The sequence below is a fragment of the Plectropomus leopardus genome, chromosome 16 (assembly GCF_008729295.1).
Source record: "Plectropomus leopardus isolate mb chromosome 16, YSFRI_Pleo_2.0, whole genome shotgun sequence".
Classification (NCBI taxonomy): Eukaryota; Metazoa; Chordata; class Actinopteri; order Perciformes; family Serranidae; genus Plectropomus; species Plectropomus leopardus.
Window position 1 is genome coordinate 16642469 of NC_056478.1, and position 22738 is coordinate 16665206.

General features: G+C 38.7%; 1 protein-coding gene across 1 annotated transcript in view; it reads left to right on the forward strand.

Moving 5' to 3' along the window:
• Positions 1–3351: 3351 nt before the first annotated feature.
• Positions 3352–22738, forward strand: part of ezrb (ezrin b) — a 46031-nt gene continuing 26644 nt past the window's right edge. Inside the window, exons 1-3 of the mRNA XM_042503520.1 lie at positions 3352–3368; positions 5827–5913; positions 13870–13953. Of these exons, the coding sequence (XP_042359454.1) occupies positions 5902–5913; positions 13870–13953 (96 nt within the window). The 5' untranslated portion in view covers positions 3352–3368; positions 5827–5901. The remainder of the gene's footprint in view (positions 3369–5826; positions 5914–13869; positions 13954–22738) is intronic.

The following is a 22738-nucleotide window of genomic DNA, read 5'->3' on the forward strand; positions in this document are numbered from 1 at the left end:
AAATTGTCTCTTTGAGAGCGTAATACTAGTGTTTATGTTATTGTTTTTATTAAGAACCTCTTGTGCAGTAACGATTGTTCTATGATCCCAAGTGATACATTAGTTACTTCAATGTTAATGATAGTTCATTCAAAGGCAGTTTTGTATAACCTTTTATACGCACTTTTGGAGTTATTCTTCCATCAAGGACTTGTGTTGGCAGTTTTGATGCAGTTAACATATGAAGCAGATACGTCATTGAGCTTGTGGGGTCATTTTTGACCTTTGAAAGTTTTTTTTACAGAAAGCTTCTTTTCTGAAGCTTGTGGCCTTCGTCAGCAGCTGGTGAGTTTTTTTCTTCTGTTGTGAGTGAATATTTCATGGCTACATTAGTCAAAGAGATGGCCATCAAACCCACTATGGTCCAGTTGTAATGTCAGAGGTCAGAGCATCGCAAAAAAGTGGGTACAAAAAGACTTGGTGAGCACTGCATGCAGGGATTTGCTGTAAATCCATAATCTGCATTTCGCGCTGTAGTTCCTAAACACTAAAAGTTTGCTGTTCATTTATGTTTTCAGCTGCAGCTTTGAACAACAGCGTTATCATAGTCTTTGTCACTGACCTAATTTTTGCGATAACCAGTCAAAACAACCTTTTTCTCCCAGGCGTGCCGTGTATTTGTCCATTTTAGCACTCATCAGAAGAAAATGCTGCCTGTTGCCTACCACCAAACACAGTAAACCAAACAAATTTGAAACCCTGTTTAATTAAGAAGAATAAGTCTCAGAAGGAGAAATCAGTCACAGAAGAGGTGAAAAACAGGCTTAAAGGAACACTTAATACTGTATATATATAGAGGGCCATTCAAATTGCCTTACTTTGAATTTTATCCATTTGCATCTGGCATTGCTCTGCAAACAGTTCACGCAGATCCCCCCACAGCCAAATTCAACTATGTTTTGCATTTCTGCAGACAGTCTCTGTATTCTGCTAAATTTAACTCACCATCCAAATAAAGCAAAAAAAAGAGAGATGAGATGATTGCTGTTATATAATTTTCATTTATTTTTAGTCAAAGTAGGTTTTTTTCTGTCGTGTGTGTACTTTTTAAATTTTCTTCCCCACATCATTAGAATTTTAAGAAACATAACTGATACATAAATATATCAGTAGACATTTTTATTAATATTATAATTATTATTTTTGTTATTGTGTTTTATTATTTGTAGTAGTAGTAGTATTTTCAATGGTCCCCAAAACTATTACAACCTGCTTAGAGAAGGGTTTATGACGATGATTGCGATAATGGCCGGTTAGGTAGTACAAAGTTGTTTGGAGGGACTCTCACATCACTCTAGTCTCGTATTATGGTGAGAAGTAGGTCTAACCTCCGATATATACGGCTCTATTTTAATCCCGTCACCTCATTGGTCAGCTCACCTATGACGCCACCCCCTCACTCACTTCCGTGGTTCAGTGCAGGGCGGATGACGCGCGCCTCTCCAGTAAACTTTAAAAGTTGGTGCTGTAATGTATCACCGCCCAGGACAGGTGACAGCTCAGTCTTTATTCAGCTGACACACGAGGATTACATTTATTTATTCAGCGTCATATTTTAATGACAGATACTCCAGTAATGGTGTTCTCATTCATTTGGTTATCTCAGCTGAACCGATTTACACAAATAAAAGCACATTATTTTTTAAATAAATCATTTCCAGACACTCAGAAAATACTGAGCAGAATCAGCAAGTTAAACTTAAAGTTAAGATGAATTGCGTTATTGTATATGTAGTCAACTGTGTGTGTTTAATGTTATGTCATTTCATAGTCCGTGAAAACCAGAAACTACATTTAAAGAATGAAAGTTTGATTCAAACAATAAAATCTTCAGACTAACTCCAAAACAACACAGAACACATAGGTAATAAAACAGCAATTTACTCTATTTTATTTCATTTATCCATGACAGCGACATAATTTTAAGCTGCAGAATCTAAATTTACAAATAAAATAGACTAATACAAAAGCAGATTTTTTTTTTTTTACTTGTACCATAGGCAACTAAAAAACGGGCTATGGGTGAATATAAATTTTCCAGTATTGAAAATTATAAATAAAAAGTAAAAGTACGTAAAAGTATATTATTGGGACCAAGGACATATTATTTGGCACTTATACTGTTGGTTTTGATCTTTAAAGTAAGGAAACTGTCAGTCAAGTAACTCTTAATTTACATTAAACAAACATTTTTATTTCCTCGAGATTAGACGTAGCCTTTATTGTCTTGAAGTAAAAGCCATTATGCTGTATGTATTATAATAGCAACCAGCAATATCAGTGGTGTGGTGGTTTTTGATGAGGTGGCTGTAGGTAAATGGTTACTGAAGGGGAATTGGGTATACTCTATATAGGCTATTCCAGTGGCTTTTAGGCCTATATAGGTGTAGATCTCACAGCGGACACATCCTCCTTTTTATTTAGAACCTGCATTTGCATTAGCAGTTCATGAAATGGCCACTTGAGGCTGGCTCCGAGTAAATCTCCATAGACCCCCAAGTTAAAATGCCCAACTCCATCCATCCATTTTCATGACAACTGCACATGGGGGAATTTTTATATAACTCACCTGTTTCCATTTTATAAAACATTAAAATTATACATTTTTAAGGGTATGGCCATTTGGATGACAGGCTGCAGGGGGCTGCAACAGTATAATAGTCAGATCCACTCCTCCCTCCTCCACAGCTCCAACCTCTTGTCCAAATATGGTCACTTCTGCTTTCTGTTTCCATGCCAACGATCCCCAAACATTATTCTCTGACTGATGTGGTTATAAATATTCACTACATAACAGCCCCTCTGTAGGTGGGGGAATACCATCTTCAGTCAAAATGTCACTTAACTCTGTGAAACCTGGGCAAACCTTTCGATCAAATACATAGGAAAAATGCAATAACAACTTAAGAAGAAATGACCCAGAAATTGCAAAGAAAATTAGCCTACCTGAACCCCCCCCCCCCCCCCCATTATTCCTCTACTAATTACTCATTGCCTTTTCCCCATGTTTTTGAAAGAAATTGCACCAATTTGCTGAGCGTACAAAGGTCTGAATACCTGTGAAAGGTGTCTCAATGAAAGAGTTGATGATTCAGGTTTGAAAGGGTTAAATAATGATGAAACTCCTTTTGTTTGTGGGGGGCAGTCCCTCAGAGTCCCCTGCAGGTCCCCGGACCCCGGGTTGTGAACCTGTGCTCCTGCCGGCGTCAGCAGGAACAGGATCAGCCCAGCGGGATGGATGAGCGCCATATTGCGCCTGGCTGCACAGAGGGAGGGGAAATCTGCTGCTGAGATCTTCAGACGATCATCTCCAAACCTCATCAGCTGCGGTAAGACCTTGAATAAGTGGATGACCTGTCTGTTGTGCTGACTGCAGCCCGCATTACAGCAAACACAAGACTGTGCAGAAACACACTTTTCACACTTAGTTCCGCGCACTTTCTGCTGCACGAAGGAGACAAATCTGACAACAGGTGTCTGTGGGATTACAGTGAGGATGAGTGCAGCACAGAGGAAGCTCCCGCACAAAGGACAACAGCAGGCTATTATTACAGAAAAAAATATCCCGAAGTGTAATGTTTTGACAGTTTTAGTATTTGTTTTATTGTGAAGTACGTGTACTCCGGCGATCACAGAGGTGGAATTTCTCGTTTGCTGGGTTTGAATGGTTTCACTGTCACTGTGGGTGTGTTCCCAAAACATAGAGGCAACCCTCCTGTGGAAATACACTCTGGAAATGATTAGTTTCTCACATTTTCTTCAATGTAACAGACTCCAAATGTTGTATACGACTGGGGCAGTGAACCTCATCACCTGTAGTTAATGTAACATTGTGTCTTTGCCTCTTAAAGCGACTTTGTGAGGCGGTGCAGACCAGTTAAATGTGTAAATGGTTTCCATTAGTCTGATTTGGGGTGTAGGCTTTGTTGTTAAGGTTAGACGTCTAAATAAAAGACTACAACAGGGCAGGGTGGGGACTATTACTTTATCATAGCTAGTGGGTGAGGCACGTTGAATACCATATTTAACCTGCCTGGCGTATGGAAGATGTGTCAAATTAAAACACAACTACACGACTTCCTGTAATACATTTCAGAATAATATAATTCAGCACAACAACCACCAAAGGATAGGGCTGGAATAAACCATATGGGAATGTACGCTGTTAAAAAAAAGAAATTGATATATATATAAATAAATATAAAATAATATAAAAAAATATATATATATATATATATATATATATATATATATATATATATATATATATATATATATATATACTATGAAAAGATACTTGATGGATTTACATGTTTTTTTGAAGAGAGATATGCAGTAGGTCTTTAATTATACTATGTTGTAATGTGATCTAACCATTCTTATTGATTTAAGGATTAATCATTAAGTCAATAGACAGAAAGCAAATCAAAATTTGATGTTCATTAATTTAGCATGTTTGATCAGTCCAGCACTTTTAAGCTCATCATCATCATCATCATCATTTTATTCACAGGTCAAAGAAAATAGTGGTACAAAATAAAATACAACAGGAAAAAACATGTGAAAGGGACACTCCAAATAAGCTAGCTAAAGCTTTTGGTAGGGCCCTAACAATAGCACCTAAAATCTAAAACAAAACAAAACAAAACAAAACAAAACAAAAAACAAGCAAACGAAAAGAAACACTACCATCAAATACAAAACAAACAGGTCCACACATTCAAGCCATAATTTAGTAAACGTTGGGCTTTTTATTGATTTACAAAAATGACAAACAATTATTCAATTACCAAAGTAGTGGCCAATACATTTTCTGTTGTGTGACTAATCAAATAATTCAACTATAGACTAATTGTTGCAGCTCAAAGATGTTTAAGGTAAAAAATAAAGGTTTACTGTGGTCATGATTAGGGGTTGACAGATTCTTGGCATGGCCAATTATCAGGGCCCATATTTGGCAATTTGCAGATCGTCTATATCGGGACTTTATTTTATGTTCGCCAATAAAATGAATTAATGAAAAAGTGTGCATATTACACTCAACCAACACCAGGAAAGGCAGTCAGCTATGCATTGCAAAGAAAGTATCAGCATGGGAGGAACCTTTACTTAGTAAATTATTTTTTATTTACATTTTCACTGAACTTTATAAAAAAAAGTTGCAGGGAACTTGCTGTATATAATAAAGATAAACCAAAAAAAGATAAACTTTATTACTTTATTAAACACACTTAAGACACATTCAAACTCACAAAGTACAGACATAAAATAAAATAAGATATATATAAAATATGTAACGGAGTGTCTGTTTCATTTTGTCCAGCATGGTTATTGCAGAGAGAATAAAATATTTCCTGTAGATGTTTTAGATTTGTTGTGGAATTTTTTTTTCTGATGTTGAAAGTTTCAGTTTTGATGAGACATTTGCCAAAGGGAGTTAAACAAAGTTTTGTGTTGGAGTTTGTTATATTCCAAATTCAAAATTTTGACAAAATGTGTTCATTTTTTATTGCAAATACATATCGGTTATCGGTTGACACCTAGTCATGACTGGGGTAAAACTCCTGATGGGATCTCTAAAGCAATAATTACTTCTCAATGATCAGATGCCCAGACTCGTGCTCTTATACTGAAATCCGCAGCGGGCAGCTTCCTGTTTGTGCTCCGTCCTCGGTTCGTCGGTGTGGCGGTGATTCATCCTGATGACCGTCCCCCGAGCTGCTCTCAGCCGGGTTTAAGTAACGCCGAAGTGGCTGAAACTTGTTTCTCTTCTTTCTATCTTTCCAGGAAGGCACACGGAGCACAGGTCTCTTCTTTGGAAACACTTTTTTTATTTTACAGTTCAAGGAAAAGGACAGAAAAATGCCCAAAGCGGTGAGTAACTTTAACCGTTTGATTTATTGACATTTTCAGTCACTGCTGGTTGTATCACTGCTTTAAGTGAGCTCACTGAAACATGACAGGTGACGTTAACGGGTGAATAAACGTCCTAAATTCAATATAATCTTACGTTTGACAGAGGATTTCCCCCACATTTTCTTACATCAAACTAGCTAACTAGCTAATTTACGTTGGATTAAGAGCATTTAGCTTTTTGGTCAACTGTCAAATATTTGGCACAGTCAATGGTAGTATGTTGACACTAATGCTAAAGTTATTCAAAATACTATATTAAGTGTGAAAATTTCATTTCATTTCATTTGTCTGAAAGGTGATGGTTTTTAAATTGTGACATTTTTTTTGTTTCTAACTTAGAGAAACAAATCTTGAATAACTTCCTGGGAGTGACGGTTGTTAAAGTGATGCTATCAAAGTTATTTCTTCAACTTCCAAGCTGTGTGATCACTGAAAGATTTATGTCAGTTTAATTACACGTGTTTAACTTGTCACTTCTTATAAATCCTCAGTCAGTGAGTCAGAGACAAAACACAGGTCTTTAATCTTAAGAGGAAAACATTTATAAACTGAATAACAGCTTTCACAATGTCAATTTTCACTGGATTGAATGTTTAATCTTGTCATAGAAACTGACAGTATCTGTAGAGTCTGTGTTAAAGGGGAATGCAGCTCAAATCACATGCTCGTCTCATATCCTGGGGGTGTCCCATGTGTTTCAGTTAACATCATCCACTTTACTTTTAAGCCAGAAACAAGAATTGCGAGACAGGGACTGTTCTTCATTTGTTCTTCATTTGTTCTTCGTTTGTTCTTCGTTTGTCTGGGATGTGACTTTGTTTATTTATTTATTATTTTTACCCTCTCCTGAACTACAAATACATTGACCTTAGCCTCTCTGAGTGACAGGCAGAAATTGCATGGCCATCCCTTCACCATAAATTAGTTATTAGATTTTAAAGACTTTCCCACTGATTTCCCACTGAAGTGAAAATTTAAAGACGAAATCCTGGAGTTGCAAAAAGCCTTGGTTTTTCACTCCTGTCATGCATGCTGGTAAGTTAGTGAAAACAGTTTATTTTGGGCCAAATTTTGTAATTTGACATGTAGAATAAAGTGATTTTGGTGAAATATCACTTTTTTTTGCTCAGATTTGGTCATGTTTTTTTTTTTGTGATGGAAGTGGTCATTGTACATGATGTGTCAAATGACCATCGGAAATTTAAAAAATCCAACGATGACTTCTGTTTTACAGTTTCTGGCTATGATAAATTGTGTAATTTTGGCGATTTAAAAAAATAAAATCTATAAATTGTCTGCAACTATCTCTCATAAATAACTAACAGTCCCTTATACTCTAGCCTGGTTACAGTGTAGGTGGTCATAGTCACAGGATCTTTGACATCATTCTCTATAATGTTGAACACTTGTGCAACATCATAAACAAGGGGGGTGGAAAATGTCTTGTTTATGTCCTCAGGAGTTGGTCTTGAACACAGGGTCCACTCTAAGTCTCTTGAAGTCATGTTGGAGTCTTGGTTAAAATGAGAAATGGTGACTTATGAAATCAGTGGCTTTTCATTATCGAAAAAGCAAAACAGAAGACAAAAAGAAAGAAATATTTTTTAATGGAGATGTCCTACATATTTAAGCTGGTCTTTGCTCTCAGTTATTCTTGATTCGTTTTGCCCCACCCCAGGGATCACATACTGTACAGTCGCACATGGAGCATGTCCCTCGCTCAGCTCACTGTTAGGAAATTTCAGCCTATGTGAGTTTTGAAGTATTGAGACAAATTTGATGCAAATCTGTTGGACATGGTATGAATGAAACAAATTTCCTCTCTTTTAAACGTTTCTCTATCCTCTGTTCTTAACTGAAAAAGCAGACTAGAAAGTCCATAGACACCGAAGACACACAGTTATTAAAGTTTCATAAGAAAAACATGTAAAATACAAACAAAATTATAAATATTTCAGTTAAAATGACAAACAGAGAGGCATAATTTGCTGCTGAAATGCTGCTCAGATCATGACAGAGACATGCTGCTGCTGAACAGAGCGGCGTATTGTGATGACAATGACTAAAGCCCCGGTCAGTGTCATAAAGTGTGTTGTCGGTTTGTTTGGTTGTCAAGAGCGTCTCCGTGGAAATGACATCATTACTGTCCGATAGCGGCAGCACACTGAGTCCTTCCGCCACAAAACAGCCTTTTTAGACGTTGCCATCAGGCTAAAATATCAAGAAAAGAATACAAGCCTTTATTTTAAATTTTATCCTCTCACGTTACTGACTGTTTAACATGTGGCCTCATGAGTCTTTGCATCATAGCAAAAATTTCAATAGGACACTAAGTACATTTTAATTAAGTTTCTCCTTTGATGCTGTTTCCACCAGAAAGCTTCCCTCAAAGTAATCCTGCAGATGCTGAGTTTCACTTTTAGCCTTGGTGATGTATGTAAATAAGGGCTTATATTTTGAGGTCTGTGAAAAGTGTGTAATAAGATTACCAGTTTGATGAGTGTCAGTGGCTCAAGCCTTTAGTCAGAAACATATTGTAGGAGGAAGGGGACGGTGGGATGATGGAAAACACTCTAAAGCTACCGCAAGGCTACGGTATCGCTAAGCCTGTTAAACTTACTGTCACATATGACAAAGAAGAGCAGAAATATTTCACATTCATAGAGAAATTATTCTGCGCTTTGGCTTAAAAACTGACTGAAACGATCAAAAGGTGATCATAATAGTTGATTAATTAATTGATAATTGCAGTTACAGTTTAATTCGATACCCATTCGTATAGTATCTTGTTATTAAACATGACATAATAGTGGAACAGAGATATTGAATCCATAAATAAATGTCTTACCTTATAAAACTCATCTTGTTTTGTGCAGAAATTTCAGAGAACCTTCTCAAAAGTGTCAGTTTGCTTGTACTTTCATTATCATGGCAATATTAATTTTCAGTGGAAACTGATGTTAACGGACTATTTGTACCTGTTGTTAACTGATTATTTACTTTCTAATGATAATATAAATTGAATTAAAGTTGAGGAAAACTTAATTGTCATTAAACCTGTAAGACTTTTATGAGCGACATCAAGTTTCTGTTTTTTTTTTAATTTTCACCCATACAACATTTATGAATAATTGGAGAAAATGCACAAAAATGCACCTGCATCTCCAAGGCAAGTGATATGAATTATACATTTTTGGGTGTAGGATACCTGTCATATAGTTTACATGATGTCCAAGATTTAAATCCAGCATTATGATCACATCTCTTGTCCTGACTGTCTTTCTTTTCTCACCACTAATTACTACAATGCAGTGCCACCCAAAAATCTTTAAAACTGAATTTCACGGTTATAATATCACTTTTAAAGGTTGCTTTAAAATCAAATGAGGTAGAGCAGTCATGCAGACTTAATCCAGATTTATAGAAACGTTCAGGAATTTATCCGTAGAGTAGCTGTAGTCCCTGAAAAGCAAAGATCAAAGAGGACAAAAGTGCCAACTTGCCTTAAACGTGATGCTAACTGGCACAGAAACCCCCAGGCAGTCTGAATTATTTCTGCTCAGATACCTGGCCTCATATCAAACATTCCAACAATGTTTGGAAAAAAACCTTTTCTGACAGAGGACCGAGACGCCCTGCGGCAGGACGTCGGACCAGATTTGAGGAGTAGTCACTGCTCCTGTACTGTGACTCATGTTTCACTTATCTGAATGACACATTGTCATTCACACAAGTAAAGGATAGCGCTCCTTGGCTCTCCCAGAATCCTGTTTCCTTGCAGTCACAGCCCAGTGACAAAAAACATACAAGTCGTGACCACAATCAACATGGGTGGGTGTTGCCTTTTAATATCCAGGTCTATTGTTAGTGTTTGTTCCTTTTAAATAATTGATAACTCAGTCATGGCTGGAACGCCCTCGAGACCTGATTCACAAATTCAAAAAATGTTCAGGTCCTTAAACTCTGATTCTTCAATTTTGTTTATGTACGCAATCTTGACAGAGCCTGTGACTTACGAGATAATGTCACTTTCTAAAATAAAGGACACAATGAACCTGTTCTCCCTCTACTTGTTGTTCTACTTCTCTAGACTCAAATAGTAGCCATCTTTTATGGTTATATTACTCTGAGACCATTTCAGTGGAATCTCCATGGTGACTCTCATTGGAGACGGCTCTTGTAAAGCCATGTAAACTATGCAGAGGGTTAAATATTGAATGGTCTTCACGGAAGAATGCAGTGCAACCTATTCACAGTTTAACTACCGAGGTGATGACCACCTCATTTCTTTAACGTGACCCACAGCAGCTCCTTAACCTCCTCATTGAAAGACTTAAGGAAGGATATACAGGCCGTGATTATATGGGACGGGGAAGGCGGGTTGGAACTAGGAAGTATTGAGCGTTCTTGAGGAGTGCCTCTATTGATAAATTTACAGAACAGTACCTTTTCTGTCAGTTCATTTATTGTTGAATTGATTAGTTGACTCAGCTCTCAGCAGTAATGATTACCTCTTAAGTGTCCCTTGTTTCTATTTTATATTATTTTATATTTGGAACCTGGATGTTTAAGGTGAACTGGTTAATAGGATAAAGTTTCTATCTTTTGCATGGAATACTGTGATTGAGTTTTTCTAAGAGTTAAGAGGATCACAACCACTCTCATGTCCTTATGTAGCCATCAGATTCAGAGCTGGTAGCTTAGCATAAAGACTCTGAACAGAGCCTTTGAAAGCCTTTCAAAGGTTGTCTCCGCTAAAGCTCACAAATTACCACATTTTGCCATTTTGAAACACACGCGGTGAAAACAATATTAACCATTAGGATGATGTCACAGCTGGTAAAAATAAAACTTGCGCATTTGGAGAAGTGTTTGAATTAGTTCAACCCTGGTTATATTTAATCATTCAAAGCACCTAAACATTTATCAAGTGGGTCTTCCAGCTTCAGCGTTTCATTTGTGCTTGCCATAATGTTATTGACTCACACGCCAATATGCCTGTTGTGCTAACCTCGCGATGCATTGCTTACGACGTACAACTCAAAGTTTCTGGGTGGAACTAGTGCTTGTGAAGATTAGTCTCACATCAATCTACATACACTGTATTCTGTGTGTGGCTGCGTTCACTGGACTGTGACCCTTGTAAAGCGACGATTCAATGCAAATATACGAACCAGTGCAGCCCGTAGACATTGTCACCTTTACTCTTTGTTTTTCGTATAACAAGTTTTGACAGTTCAACTCTAGCTGTTTCCAGTCTTTAAGCTAAGCTGGGCTAAAGGGGTGCTGGCTGTAGCCGTACAGGCGTGACATGGTATCAATCTTCTCATCTGACTCCTGGCAAGAAAGCGAACAAGAGTTTTCCCCTGAAAATGTTGAACTATTTCTTGTAAATGTTTTTTTTTTTTTTTTGATATGACAAAAAAAAGTATTTTAACATGTTTCATGAAAGAACCAAGAAATCCTGCATGCTGTTGATCACATTTCGGTCGTCAGTACTGTAATCTCCTGTTTTTACTGCATCACCTGTGTTACCATAGAGCTCGTGTTACTTGTTTTGTTATTGTTTCTTGGTTACCAAAACTTTCAACCTTCCAGCAAAAGTGTGAAAATGTGTAAATGCATTGTCAGATTTGGGAACCACTGCTCCTGTAGCTGAAATGATTGAGTCAGTTACTGTTATGATTCATGAGGCAGGGGTTTATATGGTTAATATAAACGCCCATACTTTCCTCTGACTAAAGTTGCTCATTGTGGAACTCTGGGTCCTTGCCCGGTATATTTTTAGCATATGTGTCATGTTTTCTTTACCGCTCTGAATGGCCTCAGTTTATTGTGAGTTACTGTCGGAGGACTTACTTTGAGATCAGATATCACTCACTCAGTGGTTTCTGTTGGCTTGTCTGCTCCACACATTCACATATTCCGTTCTCTGCTGCTTAGGGTGTGTTTCTCTAGGTGCTCCCTGTGTAATGGCTGTAAATGTTGACTATGATGTTGAATGAGGTATCCCAAGTCTGTCAGAGCTACTGCTGTCAAATCATAGAATTGCTTTTTAGACAAGTAGCAAAATAACACTTTTATACAGCAGTTTCTGATCACTTCTGCTGCAGTTTTGTGGTAGTTTTGGTAATCTGGCTCCGCTGGATGATGATAGCGAGGGGCTGCTGGGGCTCTGCAGCTGAAAGGGGATCTTTGTTTGCTGTGTAAAGTAAATGCAGTGCTTCCCCTCCTTCCACCTGCATTTTAGCAGCGACTCAAAGCTGGTATAAACTGCCCCGTTGGACTCCAAAAGTTTAAAATTGTATGCACATGTGACACTGCGGGACAGAGCTACAAACGCTATGTCCAGGGTCCCAGCGGAGCCGTAAAAAGTCTTAAAAGCCATTGAAGTCATTATTCTTAAAATAAGGCTGTAATTGGTATCAAAATGTCTTAAAGTAGTCTTTCAAAAGTCTTAAAAATACAAAGACATTGAAAGTAGGATGTTATGGATTGCTTTTTTCTGATGCTGCATTGTAGAGTTACAATATAATAACAATAATAATAATAAATATTACATTTAATATGCCTTAAGCTGTAGGAATCCTGATGTCAGTTTTGATAGTAAAACAAATTTTTGCCTCGCCACAGATCCGGGGTCCCTAAGTGAGTCTGCTACTTGAAAGCAGGAGACACGTGTGAAAAAAAACAAAAATGGTGCATCCTTGAAAATCCACTGTCTAGACTACTGTGTTCTTACAATATCCTGGATAGTGCTGTGGTGAGGCTCTTCCCATCCAGCGCTGTGATTGGATTTACCCTCTCTGGAGGATTTAAGCCTGACAGTTAGTTGCTCAGCCTGTGGAGCTTCATAGGAACTGGTAGAGCTCTGAATCACCAGACAAGTCACTGCTGCAGCCCAGACATCCCCTTTCCAGTGGGCGTCATTGAATTTGCTCTGTGCTGCTCACAATGGACTGGAGATGAAAGATGTCACTGAAGGGCTCTGTTAGCAGGCCTTCTCTGTGTCTACTAGTCTCTTTGTGTCATTTTCACTGAGCATTAATAAGTTCAGTCAATACTTTGAGGGTCTTTTCAAAACCCCCGCAAATACCATTTGACGTTATGCCCACTGAGAAAAAAGTCAGTATGTGCATGACCTCAAAGCAGCTATTGTAAATATCTTTGCATTGTTGCATGGCCTTTGTGTGAAATTCAGATGCCGTTTGCTGATTACTAATCAACCTTACAACACAGAATATTGTTTCCTTCCATTATGGGACACTGTTGACGTCAGCTCTCATTATTCTTTGCAGTCAGGCTGTTTGTAATGGTTTTGAAATCACACATTAATCACTGGGGTGGATCACTGTAAGTGGACATTAAATCCTCTGTTCATAAAGCAGGTTTCAGTTAGATGGACCACCTCTTTTTGAATGCTTAGGCCACTCCGATTAATGATTAACTAGAGAGCTGAAAGGCGTGCCTTAATTTTCTGTGAATGGGAGTGAATGGCTGAAGTAGCTGCTTTATTTTAGTCTTTCTCTCTTCAGTGTAGCCATACAGAATAACACACATGGTGCCTCTTTTTAACTTGGTAACTTGTAAGTACAGTTAGCCATACATATACCCCTTGAAATTAAAAAGTTGGAGTAAGTACTGAATATTCGTACCAAAAACACCTCTGATTTTGCAGCAGAATCCCCTTCAATCAGCCCGTCTGGCTCTGAGGAAGCAGAGATAAACACAGAGCCCCATATGTTTACTCTGCAAATACACCCCCTTACCAAACACACACACACACACACACACACATGCACACGCAAACACACTCGAGCAGTGTTCAGTAGTCTGTATAAGCCCTCACCTATGAGAACCTCTCCGTTGCTCTGGGCCAGCTTTTGAACTCTCTATTCTCATGTTTTTCCACAGGTCAACGTTCGCGTCACCACCATGGACGCTGAGCTGGAGTTTGCCATCCAGCCCAGTACCACTGGCAAGCAGCTGTTTGACCAGGTACAGTGCATATTGTTTCTGTATTGACATCTAGCATCAGTGTTGACCTATAAATATGTTATCAATACTCTGCTTCAGAAACAAAATGGTGTGGAAATGAATAACAATTTCTGAATAAAGTCATTTTATAGAAAAGATTAATGCAAGGCAGCTAATCAAGGCCTAGTGTTATTTTTAAAAGCAGATACACAAATACAACAAGTAATTTTTAGAGTTAACGAATACTTACACATTGTAGGAAATTAGCATATGCGAGAGTTAGATGAGACAGTTTATGCCGCTCTGTGTAGTCCCTTTCACACATGCACTGCAAACCTGACATTATTTAGACATCACACGGAGGAGAAGGCAAATGTCTGAATCTGTTAAACATTAAACTGACGTCATCCAGCCATCTCCTGGATATAAAGTCTGTGTAATGTCTGATGGAGCCTGAATGTACAGACATGACAGTGGTAAATCCTCCAGTTTAACTCTTGGAAAGAAAGCAAATAAGCACATTTAGCAAAGGTTGGGTGTATTTTTATGTATAATTAAGCCCAGGTATACCCTGCTGTTACTCTATATTTCTAATTTAGCTGTTAATGCATTTTTCATCATCTAACTAACTGGAATGTCTGTGAGATGTCTGTGTTGAGAAAGGAGAAAGTGTCTGCCCTCATTATCATCTCCCCAAAGCTCTTTAGAGTCATTACATCCAGGTCTGAAAAGTTATCTTGTACAGAAGAGATTACAGGACCTTTTGGCTTAAAGGGTCCTTATCAGTCTTTGTCTTTCTGCTGGGGTTCAGGGATTTTAATAAATAGTTTGCTGTGATAAAAGATTACAGCTTAACATGAGTGAACACATTTATTTACTACTATTTACTCTATTATGTACTACCAAGCACTGATTCTGATGGTACATGAGAGTATATCTGGGTGAGAATGCTGGGTTCAGAGAGGAGTTGGACGTACGACTTGCATCTGGTCTTGTTTTTATTTTTCTTTCTTTTCAAACTTTGTTGATTTTCCACATAATCACAAAGCTCTGGTTACACTCCTTCATTTATTCAATAAACACATTATTATTTACGACTACAGTTTTGTTACTACAGAGAAAGGGAAGTAATGAAAAGGAAAAGGAACAGATGCCCAACCCTAATCATCGGACCCCAAATTGCATTATAAGCTCTTTCATGAATGTTGACGCTAGTTACTGTGTTAATGTTTGTCCAGTACGCCTGATGTGGTTATGTAATAACTACAAGTGGTACTACGTAATGTGTTATTTTGATCATGACCCTTATGGCTCTTATTCTTGGCAATATTGTTAAGCAAGGATTTTTAATTTCCTCTCACTGTAAAATACAATTATAAAGCTCAGTAGCTGAAATCCTAAATAGATGACATGTCATTAGCGCAAGCTCTTCTGAGGCTGTTTGACAGCACAGGGGGAGGAAAAGCATTGTTTTAGCCACTTCCTGTATAACCCGTTTTTCAATACCAAGTGTAGCCAGTTCTATGTACTGTGGCTGCATGTCAGGGGATTCACCCAGAACATTTTAGAAAAAAAACGTCTAAATACAAACATGTTTACCAAAATATTTCTAAAAATCAACTAATATAGCAGCTATATATTTAGTAAATGGTGTATTTTGTGTCATATTGATGCCACTGTTTGTGTATGGAGGTGTATTTGACTTAGTCAGCACTTAAGATGCCATAGGACTTCTCAGTGTGTGGTGTTGTTAAAGGAAGGAATAGCTGAGGACCCAGATATTTGCCTTTGGCATCTTCCTATTTATAGGTGTTGGCGAATTCCTCCGCCTGCTTGTGAGAATGGCTCCGTGTGGGGTGTGCCACGGATAATCAGTCACTCCCTGTGATAGTGACAGAGACACGTCATTGCTCTATTTTAGTGCAATTTGCTAATTTGAGCACAGAAAACTGTCTATGAATCTTCGCACCTTGTCTGACGCGTCTCCGGTTTAATTTGGCTAACATTTAGTGGTTGTGTCCCGAAGTCTCTCAGAAGCATTCAGCCTTAAACGGGTGCTTTGGCAGTAATCAGCTGCGAAGACACGAGTACACTCACATAGTGTCAGACTGGTTTTGTGGAAATGCTGAGTAACAGCAGTGAGCTCATTTCCAGGGTGAGTGTGAGGCCTGGTTGTGGCCCATGTGGTCTGCGCTGATCATACCCTCGTGATGCTGCTCTTAAAGAGAAACTTGTGCCACTCCCCTACACACCCTCGTGTAGTTTCACTTCCATGACTGCTCACTGCTGCTCGTTTCATTTTGACTTGAGACAGAATAAGAAAAAATCCCAGCAGTTGTGGTTTGCAGTAGGTGTACTGGTTAGTTATGTCTGTCCTCAGTGTGTTCAGAGCCAGTCTCCAGATGCTCTCCTCTGTGTTAATGTGGCTTCAAGGGCTTTGAGTTTCAGCTCTGGAGAACTGGTTTGTATTGGTTAAAAAGAGGAGGAGTAGGGCTGAAAGCATGGCAACATTTTTTAACAGTTCAGTGAAGTCTTGAACTGAATCCAAGTCTGAATAATCTGTCTGTCAGATGTCAGGAGCAAAATATTAAACTAGTTTACTTAAGCACCCAGCCCATATGTCAAAGCCGCATTCAGAAATTGCGGCAACACTTTTTCATTTCAAGAGAGGGAACACATTGCATGGTGGCAGTTCTTCTGTGCTCTATTATTGTATCAGAACTATTCTTAGATATTAAACTCTTTGTCCCTTTACTGCTCAGTCACAATTCATGTGTGGTCTGACAGCAATAGACCCATTTCCTTTGCCTGTACCCCCCTCACCACCACAAAACACACTCCTTCATCTTTGTGCTGATCCCTGTTTGGGGCCCGGCTGGGTGAACCCCTCCCTTCTCCTCCTCAGTAGCTGGAGGACTCCACGTTATTCAGCTCAGAGGATGTAGTGAGTAATGCTGTTTCAGCCCCGTGGCATTCCTCTCTCTCACCACAGGGCCTGAGCTCCCATAAACCAGGCGGAGAAACTTTCACTGTCTGTCAGGCTGCTGTAAGATGAGGCTTCAGGCTGGAGACCTATGTGGCACTGCAACTTTTGCTCCTCCAACACAAAACGAGTCCGAAGTGGGTGGTGACACTGTTACTCATAAGAATTTGTTGAAAGGTTTGACTTCTTCAACCTGGCTGCAAATGTTTCACGGAGTTTACAGTTCTTTAATCATTGCCAGAATGAAATAGACTTGTGTGTCTGCTTATAACAACTTGCGAAAGTAGTGCAGCCCCTATATTTTGTACATATTTATAGATTTGTTTTTTCCAGAGCTGGATACAATTGCAAATATATTTGCAAGCAGTTTTGTAGGTCTTGAAAAAATATTTAAAGGCTTTGAATTCAGTCTGCAAAAAAGGCATGGGATGGTATTAAAAAGTTTTGCATTTAATTTACCAAAGTCTCAAATATTTTCTCTAGTTTGCAGCAGCAAATTTTATAATTACTTTTTCTGTATGGGGTTTCTGGCTGTCAGTTATTATAGTTAGTTGAGTTATGCACCTATAAAACTAAAAAAAAGTAGATTTTTAAAAAATTATGTCCAGGAGGCCATTTAATCACTGTTTGAGGAGTTTCCATCAACACAGATAAACCTGTGAGGAAGCTTGTTGATATTACACCAAACTTTAAGAAATATGGTATATAAACAACTTCTCATGTGTTATTCTCAAAAAACAGATAAATCTAGAAACACAAGATTAAAGGTGTCACATGTTGACAAAAATGATACATTAATTTGCTTACTGACTAAACATTTTGGATTTTGTTGCCTCAACTTTTTGGCAGCATCCATGGATAAGCTATGCTATTCTAGTGGTAGACCATGGGAATGAGAGGCAAACCATTTCAAAAACTAAGATTTCTATTTAAAATAAGTGCTGGTTGGTGAAACAGGTACATGCCAAATTAAACACCAACTCTTGTTCAACCCATCAGTTTGTCCTGCTCTTCCACAGTGCTAGAGAACTGAGACTTAGTCATGTTTTTGTGCCCACCCGGAGTCCCATTCATGTTTACTCTCTACCTGGTATGTTGTTTCTTGTTTGGTACTGGAGTGAGCACACCTATCAGTCGTTGATAATGTTGGTGTCATTGAAGTTCATATTTCCAAGAGCCAAGGCAGAAAACTTAAGATATTATCAAACATGTTTGATTTTACTGAACAAGCTTTTTTAAGGCAGCTTGGGCTGAGTTTTCTGACCATCTTGCAACAAAGCATTGAAATCATGGGAACCTAAATGAGGTGAAACACTCATCATTTTATTCTGCCAGTAGAAAATTGTCTACAACAGAAAATTCCCGTAAAAAGTCTTTCGATGTAAGGCAAAAATGACTGATAATATCATAAGACCTTATTGTTATGCACTGCTGGAAAGTACTTAAGAAATTGATAATAGATAATTATAGGTCCCTGGAGGTTTTCTTTGGACTGCATCATAGTGAAATGGGTATCAAACTGCACTCTCTGTGGTGTTAAAACAATTTTTAAGGGTCTTAAATTACACTTTGTGAATCCTGACACTGACACTGAGTTTTGCATTGTAGTGTTGAGTTTTCATCGATCTTTCTTCGGTCCTTGTATCTGAGGTGTGAGGAGCTATCAGCATACACTGGAGCGACCTAGCATCCCATTAAAGTCGAGGCAGCCTGCCAAAACAACCTGCTGCGATGTCAGTTTCCTAAACATGCGTCTCCAGATTCAGATTTAATCCCCCTGTAATGAACTGTACTATTTTCAGCATCCTTTACCAGCAGGTGATCATAGCACGTACAACCTGTTATTGAAGCTAGTTTATGTATTTGTCAAAAGGAGTACAGTGTTAATGGTTAAATCTGTCCCTGACTCGTTGCACTGAGCCTCTATAGTAGCTTATTCACTGAGAAAATAACTTATTTAGGTATCTGTCTGATGGCACACTCAGTTTCTCTACCTCTCACTCTAAAGACCCCGAAGCCACCATGAAAGGGCTGATTGTTTTCTGAGGCCTTATGAGTTTCATTACAGGTGAGATGCAGCCTCTCTCATTTCAGTCCCCCTTCTAGTTCTTGTTGTTGTTGCACTCAATACAGTCCATCAGAAAAGTTCCCTGAATCACAGCTATTCATTTTTACTCCCACAGGTCAGCCTGCCCTGTATTTTGTGTCGGCCACTAAAAGGGGGAGTCTGATTTTAATTTTAACCTTGGCTGGAGCTTATCATTGGGAAAGGGCTTGGCCAGAGTGCCAACGTGTTGACTCAAACTTCACCCAGGCAACTGAACACCTCACCTGGTGACTGGGTGGGGAATTTGGCAGCGATGTATTCAAAAAGGGCCAGGCTCAGAGGTTGTCCCTTGACAGCACATGCATACAAAAACATGAATTCCTATACGGGGCTGTTGGAAAATTTGCTCTTCCTCTCTGGAGGCCATAAAGAGCCTCTGGTCGTTGAGGTTTTGCCTTAGTGGAAAATGGTAACTCCTCCTGCAGCACAAGTGATTATTCCAGATCTATAACTGGGTTTTCACTTTCTACCTCAGCTGCCAGTCAGAAATAGGTTAAAAAAATTGCTGATTTGAAAACTTTCTTCCCCAGTGCGGTTGAAATTAAAACTGGGCTCATAATATGTATTTTTAACATTAATAATGAGTTTTGGCTGTTGCAGTTTTGCCAGAAAGTAACAGCAGACTCCCCCCGCCTAACTCCAGCTTTCTCAGTCTGTGCCTTGAGTCAGAGACAGGATGCTGGTCATGCAGCACGCCCTCGTTATACAGTATCACTCCTCCTTACTGGTCAAACAATGGGACCACTTTGTAAAGGACTAGCCCTCGTCATGCTTGTGCGTGCAGTGGCATATTGCAACAGACAGAGAGATAAGTGTTACTTAAAGAAGAGAAAACACTCTTAAAGTAATACTTCACCGATTTTCAACCAGTTTTGTTTCATAACAATGTGGGTTGTATGTGTAAATTAATTGTAGAAAACTTCCCTACATCTTAGCAGCACCCAGGTCTCCTTGCTCATTTCTCAGCTCAAATCTGCCAGATTTTTGCTGACTCCTGGGCAGTTGCACAAACTGCAGATTGTACTTCTGCATTTTTGTATGCCCGCCACTGTGGACACAAAGGGTATAGAAGCAGATCAAGAGACAGGCCAACCCCTTTCTCTCTCAAACTCAGACTCAGATCATATGGTAAAGCTAGGAGTGCTGATCAAATAGAAACCAGGATTCTGTTACTGCATTGCCTTTTTCTCACCTCAGATGTTTTTAGAAACACATTTTAGCTTACTGTTTACCTGTAAATTGTGAATGTTTGTTCCCAGTTGGCTGCCATGTTGTTTCCTGTAGAAAACCAGCCAAGCTCGCGGGAGAGTTTAGGAGTTCAGTACAGCACAGTGTACTCTAGGAGTTAAAGGTTTTCTATCACTTCAACAAAAAACAAATGCCACAGCCCTTTCCTACTGTTATCTCTGGTTATATTGCACCAATTGAAAAATGCATTGACAGCCTAGTTTTGTGAAAAGACTATCATTTCCTTGTAGTGAGATACTTCTTTAATTTAGAGAGGTGTTATTGAGTGTTTTAGAGTGTACCTGTATTTGTCCTAGAGGAGGTAGACTGTATCATTACTATAGCCAAGTCCGTACTCAGGCCTGGGAATGTGTAATACAATGAGGGTTTTTCACCAGATTAGTGTGGTACCTGAGTATGTCACTTTAAGGTTGGATTCTTTGAGGCTCACCAGTATCTGTAAAGCCTTAAAAGGCCTTTTCACAACTTCTCGCTCTGCTGCAAGAAAATTAATTTATTGAAAAGATCACTTCATTGGTTTTTTAGTTGTGATCTCTTTTTGTGGACTACTGAAATTCACCATCATCTCAGTCTGTTTTCCGGGAAGAGCAGGATGTGAATTCTTTAGAGTAATGCAGTCTTGAAGAGAGTTTAACTTCAAATCAAATCAAAAGTACATATTTTTCCTATCTGTGGTGCTGTTTATAATTCTAAATTGTTCTGGTGTGAGTCGCTGAGTGTTGGAGATATCGGCTGTAGAGATGTCTGCCTTTCTCTAATATAATAGAACTAGATGGCACTTGGCTCAAAGTGCCAAAAATACATAAAAAACTCAACAGCAATGTCTCCTTTCAGAAATCATAACCCACTTACTCAAGTTAACCCACACATTTTGCTGTGAGCAGTTTTATGTAGGAGCCATTTTCTTCTACCAAACTACATCTTCTGCACTCGTGACAATGGTGTCCCCCCTCGGCTGATCTGTCTCATTAGTGAACTCAACTTAACAAGCAGTCGCCTCCCATCCATGAATAGATGTGCATTTCCTTCTGCATGGTAACATGGTTGGCAGGTGTAGTTCGGTAGAAAGAAAATAGCTTCTCCGTGAAACTGCTCACAAGGTCTGCGGATTATCTTGAGATTTTCTCCTTTCTTAAATCAATATTAAATCAGTTCCACTTTAACCAAATCAACATGTGTCTGCCAAGACAAATTAGAACTCTTTACTTATGTTAATGTTCATGTCTTCAGTTGACGAAGAAGTTCCTAGAGGGTGCTGACTTTTTAAATTCATCTTTGTATTGAGGTGATGTGGAAAATGAACTTTTTTTCCTTAGTGTGTGTTTAGAGCTGAAATGATAAAATAGTCAGGAACTATTTTAATAATCACTCATTTCGGGTTCATTTAATAAGCAAAAATAGTGAAAAAGTGCATCTGTCTCTCTGGTTGCTGCTTCTCTTTTCTTATATTTAACTGACCATCTTTTGGTTTTTGGACTTAACAATGCGTGACTTCTCACTCATCGACAACTCCATAGTTCCTCCCCCCAAGTACAGAGTCTGGGTGTTGTCCTCAATAGCACATTATCATTTGAAGAACCCATCAATAATCAAATAATCATCAATCACTGGTCTGCATATTTTCACCTACGCGATATTTCCCGTCTCCGCCTGTCTCTCACAGATGATAGCACCACCATCCTCATCACTGCTCTGGTCACCTCCTGCATTGATTACTGTAACTCTTCTCCCTGCTCTTACGCTAAAGCTCCTCCATAACCTCAGCTGGTTGAGACCTCAGCTGCTCTATTATATGATTCTCTTTCTCACCTTCAAGGCTCTCCACAGCCTTGCACCTTTATACTTCTCTGCTCTCCTCCATCCCTTCACACCCTCACGTACTCTTTGGTCTTTCCTCTCCATGCTCCTCACTTCACCTCCTGCCGTTTATCTTCTGTGGGGTCCAGAGCTTTTAGCCACGGAGCCCCTCGTTTCTGACACTCTTTCCCACAAACATTTGTGATATCGACTCTCTCCACACTTTCAAATCCCACCTCAAAACACAGTTTTTTAGAGTTGCCTATCCTGTGAGACCATTGTTGTTGACCTTTTACTTATTTTTAGCTTTTTACTGTATGTTGTTTTACTTACAGACGTGGACAAATTTGTTGGTATCCTTACAGCTCATTGAAACAATGTTTAATTCCCCCTTGAAAACTGATCAAGTTAAAAGCAATTGCCTCTTGTATACCTGTGTTCATTTGGTATGTCATAGAGTAAAGTATGTAAGTAAATGTCTATTTTCATTAAATATGGAATTAACAATAATGGATGCCAATTACTTTTGACACTGTCAAGTTATTTCTGAGAAAATTGTGGCTTCTTCTATTTTCATGGAAGGGTACCAACAAAATTGTCCATGTCTGTATGTTCTGATATGTTGTTGTTTTATTATTTTTGTATCTGTAAGGTGACCTTGAGTGTATTGA